We start from the raw sequence: 5,333 nt of genomic DNA on the forward strand, positions 1-5,333 counted from the left end.
TGTGCTCACCTTGTACGTCGGTTGGACCTCTACTTCAGGCACAAGGAAGCTTATATCCGAAAAAAGTCATGCTAAAATCTCAGCGCAATCGGAGTTACGGATCTCCGGGAATATAAGAAACAGTTTTCGGCTAGATCTGGGAGACGCGAAATAGAAGAGAACAGAGAGGAAGATCCAATCTCGGAGGGGCTCTGTTGGCGTTCTGGGAACGGGGGTCCTCACACTTGCCTGCCTGCGGCCCACGGCGTGCTGAGCTAGCAGGCCCGTACGGCCCATCTTCATCGACAAGGCATTCAAGACCCTCGTGAGGGGCCAAGCCTCGCGAGGCGGACGATGCAAGACCTCCTCAGGAGCGGCCTCGCCAGGCAAGCTCACGAGGGGCGGAGAGATCAAGGCAAGGCAAACCTCACGAGGTCCTCATGATGTGAGCCATGATGATCGAGGCCAGGCGGGCACCAGTGCGCGCAATGTCCTTGCTTCCTCTTTGGAGCCAAGGGGGAAAGCGTAGGCGCGGAGTACCGATGCATCAAGCAAAGGTTTCCATTTTGGTGCAACGAGACCAAGACCAGCCGGACGGCAAGACGGAGGTCACCATGGAGCCCAAGACGGCATCACCACCGGAGCCTTTTGCAGGCGAAGACCACTTTTGTCAGGATAAGTTGTACTAGCTGTCCCCTTTCAAATTGGCCATTGTTGTGTGCCTTCCCTCTCAACATTTGGGGAGAGGAGCAGGGCCTATATAAGTAGAACTAGCCACCACAGTAGAGAGGACGAACTGATTGGAGAAGGATCCAAGATCATCTCACCCGCACAAGTTCACCAAGCACAAGAACACCCCAACCTCAGGAGGTTGTTCTTCCCCTTGTACTGTTCATCATCAGCCCAAGAGGCAATCCACCACCGCCACACTGGAGTAGGGTTTACACCACAACGGTGGCCCAAACCAGTATAAATCTTGTGTCTTTCTGTGTTGTGAGTTCATTGAGTTTTGTCCGCGAGATCTTAGAGAGCTAGGGCATGGATCGATAGGGAGAAAACCATCGCACACACCCTAGTGTTCCAACCTTGAGGGTTTTGCCAGAACCCGTGATCCGACATTTGGCACGCTAGGTAGGGGTGCGCCGAAGCTTCCTTCTATCGCTCCGTGCCCCGTTGCTTCGTCATCTCCATGGCAGACGCGCGCCGCGCTCGTGCTGAGCGTCAGGCTGCCCTCGCCGCCCACGTCGCTCAGACGGCTCCCGTCGGCGGACCACCTCATCGTTCCCCATCGCCTGCCGCCAACGCCGCCACCAGCCCGGCGGGGAACGAGCAGCAAGCATCCTTGCTACACCCCTCGGTGCGGCGGGACGGCCGCACCGCCACTCCATCGCTGACCCTGGCCGGTTCTTCTTCCCATGCACGTCGCCCTCCCATGGATGCACGGGTCGCGCTCCTCATGGCGCACGAGCTCTTGCGCTACCGCCCCATCGACGAGTTCTACGAGGACTGGCTCGACTGCATCGTCGAGCTTGTCCGCGCCGCAGGGGGCTCCGCTGCGCGCCGTCCCTCTCTCCGCCTCGCCCTTCGCCAGCTACGGGCGACATAGGTCACGAACCGCCGCCACCACCTCTGCCCAAGACGGCGCCCTGGCGCCAACGCACGCGGCTCCACGGTGTGATCCGCCGCGCCCTGCGCCCGCGTGTGAAGAAAGAAGCTGTCAAGAAGTCCCTCGACCACAAGAAAACGCTCCGCTGCTTCTTGTGCGACCGCTCCGGGACCGGCTGCCGCAGCAAGACCGCGCACCACCCGTAGAGGCAGGGCGCGGACCCCATCAAGGCCAAGCTCCACCCCAAGGCGGGCCCCGGTGACCACAGCCGGCTGCCGCGCTTTCACCCCCGAGCTGCGTAGCGTCGCCTGGCCAGGCAAGTTCAAGCCGGATCCACCTTCTCGCTAAGATGGCACCCCCGACCCCATGGAGTTTTTGCAGCTCTACGAGCTGAGCATCGAAGCGGCCAATGGCGATGAGAAAGTCATGGCGAACTGGTTTCCCATGGCTCTCAAGGAAGGCGCCCTCTCCTGGCTCCTGAACCTTCCTCCAGGCTCAATTTGCTCCTCGGATGAAATGCGCAACCGCTTCATCGCCAACTTCCAGGGCACTCGCGACCACTCCCTGCTCGCGGGCGACCTGCGCCACATGAAGCAACAACCAGGAGAGACCCTGCAGAAGTACATTCAGTGCTTCAACAGTGCACGGATCAAGATCCCCAAGGTGACCGACGAGGCCAACATCTCAGCATTCTCCGACGGTGTCCGTGACATCAAGATGAAGGAGGAGCTCGCCATCCATGAAGAACTATGCACGACCCTGGAGCTATTCAACATAGCGACCAAGTGTGCTAGAACTGAGGAGGGGCACCTCTCCCTCCTCGAGCTCCCTACTGCAGACCTAGAGGAGAAGAAAGCCAAGGCCAAGGACGTGAAGCGCAAGGGAGCAGCCGTGCTCGCAGTGGAACCAGACACCAAGCATGGTAGAGACCAACCAGAGTCATCCAAGAGCAGCTGTCCATTCTGCGCCTTCCACAACCTAAACACCCACAACACTAGTGAATGTCAAGAGCTCAGAGCCATTTGCGAAGGACGCTTCGGTTGACGCCCCGAGCGCGGCGACCGGGGCGATGACCGAGGAGGAGGACATGGTGGCGAACGCTGGGACGACTGTGGCCCACGCCAGGAGTTGCGCGAGCGGCCTCGTGAGGACCGCTGGCAGGATCAGCCTCGCAAGGGCGCCTGGAGGGATCAGCCTCATGAGGATCGTCCTCAAGGCAACACTGGGCTCCCTCCGCTGCCGCCACCGCCAAGAAGGAATGACGAGCACCATCAGGACGAGGGGGCTGGGGGCTTCCAGGAACCGTGTGCTATCGCCTGCACCTTGGGCGGAGCCCAGGCCCCAGCCTCGCAGCGTATCTTCAAGCAGTTTGCTCATTAAGTGAATGCAGACCTCCCCAAGCTCGAAGCCACACGCCCACTCAGATGGTCCGGGTGCCCCATCACGTTCAACTCAGCAGACCAGCTCAAATGCGCAGCTACCGCTGGCGCCCTCCCGATGCTTTGCTCCCCAGCCATCAGCAATGTGCAAGTTACCAAGACCCTCATCGACGGCGGCACAGGGCTCAACGTCCTGTCCATCGACACGTTCGACAACCTCCAACTTCCATATGACCAGCTTCAGCCCACCAAGCCTTTCTCAGGAGTGACCGACGGTTCCACCACACTGATAGGTCAGGTCCGCCTCCTTGTCACCTTCGAGGAATGCAAGAACTACCGCACCAAGCTCATCGACTTCGACGTCGCGCACATCCATCTGTCGTACAATGCCATCCTCAGGTATCCATCCCTGGCCAAGTTCATGGTGGTGACCCATCATGGCTACAATGTCCTCCAGATGCCGAGAAGCGGCGGGATCATCACGGTCTCATGTGAAGAAAGAGATGTGGTGTGCTCCCTCGAGCATCCCTTCCAAGATGCAGCAATCGACGACCCTGACAGCAAGGGCGAGGGCCCTCCTGAGGCCATCCCCAAGAAGAAGAAGCAGTTGCGCCGTGCAGGACCTCAGGAGGGTGGCGTCACAGCCGGAGCCTCGTCTGGATCAGCACCCACTCCAGGGGCGCCTCCCTCCATCGCATAGGAAGGCGCGCCCGGTGCCCTTCTCGGGCAGGGCTCGGGGGCTTTCTTCTGGAAGGCCTCAGACCTTGCCCACATCACGAGGGAGGTGCTTGGGCACCACCTGGAGGCGTGCTTCGCGGCACATTTCCCTCAGGAGGGCACAGGGCAAGGATTGCCCACTGAGGGAGTCCTGGATTAGGGGGTGTTCGGATAGCCGAACTATACCTTCAGCCGGACTCCTGGACTATGAAGATACAAGATTGAAGACTCCGTCCCGTGTCCGGAAGGGACTTTCCTTAGCATGGAAGGCAAGCTTGGCGATACGGATGTTCAGATCTCCTACCATTGTAACCGACTCTATGTAACCCTAACCCTATCTAGTGTCTATATAAACCGGAGGGTTTTAGTCCGTAGGACAACATACACATCAACAATCATACCGTAGGCTAGCTTCTAGGGTTTAGCCTCCTCGATCTCGTGGTAGATCTACTCTTGTACTACCCATATCATCAATATTAATCAAGCAGGACGTAGGGTTTTACCTCCATCGAGAGGGCCCGAACCTAGGTAGAACTTCGTGTCCCTTGCCTCCTGTTACCATCCAGCCTAGACGCACAGTTCGGGACCCCCTACCCGAGATCCGCCGGTTTTGACACCGACATTGGTGCTTTCATTGAGAGTTCATCTGTGCCGTTGCCGTCAGGCTCGATGGCTCCTACGATTATCGATAGTGATGCAGTCCAAGGTGAGACCTTCCTCCCCGAACAGATCTTCGTCTTCGGTGGCTTCGCACTGCGGGCCAATTCACTTGGCCACCTGGAGCAGATCGAAAGCTACGCCCCTGGCCGTCAGGCCAGATTTGGAAGTTTAAACTACACGGCTGACATCCGCGGGGACTTGATCCTCGACGGATTCGAGCCACTGCCGAGCGCGCCGCACTGTCCCAACGAGCATGATCTAGCTCTGCCGCTGAACAGTGCCCTGGAGGCCGCACCCGCATCGGCTCCGATCCTTAATTCGGAGCCAACGGCGCTGATCGAGGATGGGCGGTTGGACGCCGCCTCGGGGGCTGCTGTCCAAGCGGCAATTGAGCCGAACACCAGCCCCGCACTCTGCGAGACTCATGACTCCAAGGAGCCAGACTCCTTTCCGGACTCCGAACCCTCCGCGCCCCGGCCAATCGAATCCGATTCGGCGCCGATCATGGAGTTTACTATCGCAGACATCTTTCAGCACTTGCCTTTTGGCGACATTCTGAAGTCACTGAAGTCTCTTTCTTTATTAGGAGAGCCCTGGCCGGATTGCAGCCAGCAAGGTGGGGATTTAGACGATGAAGAAATTCAAAACCCACCCACCACCCACTTCGTAGCCACTGTCGACGACTTAACCGACATGCTCAACTTCGACTCCGACGAAATTGACGGTATGGACACCGATGAAGGAGACGATGAAGAACCAGCGCCTACTGAGCCCTGGAACACCACCTTGTCATACGACGTATACATGGTGGACGCACCAAAAGATGACGACGAAGAGTGGAAGGACGCACCGAAGGATTGTTCCCTCGAAAAGCAGTCAAAGCGGCGACGCAAGCGCCACCCCAAATCCCGCCTCGACAGAAATAGCGATCACACAGACCCAGTGCTGGAGCAGGGCGAACCGCTGCCGGACAACGGCAATCCGGATAATCA

The 5,333-nt window shown here is 58.6% G+C and overlaps 1 protein-coding gene across 1 annotated transcript; it reads left to right on the plus strand.

The window, feature by feature from the left end:
* The first annotated feature begins 2,029 nt into the window (after positions 1-2,029).
* LOC147984342 (uncharacterized) lies at positions 2,030-4,969 on the plus strand. The gene is made up of 2 exons (XM_087541054.1): positions 2,030-2,446; positions 4,928-4,969. Exons 1-2 carry the CDS (start codon positions 2,030-2,032, stop codon positions 4,967-4,969), a joined length of 459 nt encoding a protein of 152 aa, XP_087397180.1.
* The last annotated feature ends 364 nt before the right edge of the window (positions 4,970-5,333 follow it).

The sequence above is a fragment of the Triticum urartu genome, chromosome 2A (assembly GCF_056163025.1).
Source record: "Triticum urartu cultivar PI428250 chromosome 2A, HENAU_Tu73, whole genome shotgun sequence".
Lineage (NCBI taxonomy): Eukaryota > Viridiplantae > Streptophyta > Magnoliopsida > Poales > Poaceae > Triticum > Triticum urartu.

Excerpts from the sequence above, each read along its gene's own strand:
- LOC147984342 (XM_087541054.1), top strand. The coding sequence starts at position 2,030 with ATGGCTCTCAAGGAAGGCGCCCTCTCCTGGCTCCTGAACCTTCCTCCA. Across the intron at positions 2,447-4,927 it reads TAGAGGAGAAGAAAGCCAAG|GAGAGCCCTGGCCGGATTGC; the intron begins GCCAAGGACGTG and ends TTTCTTTATTAG.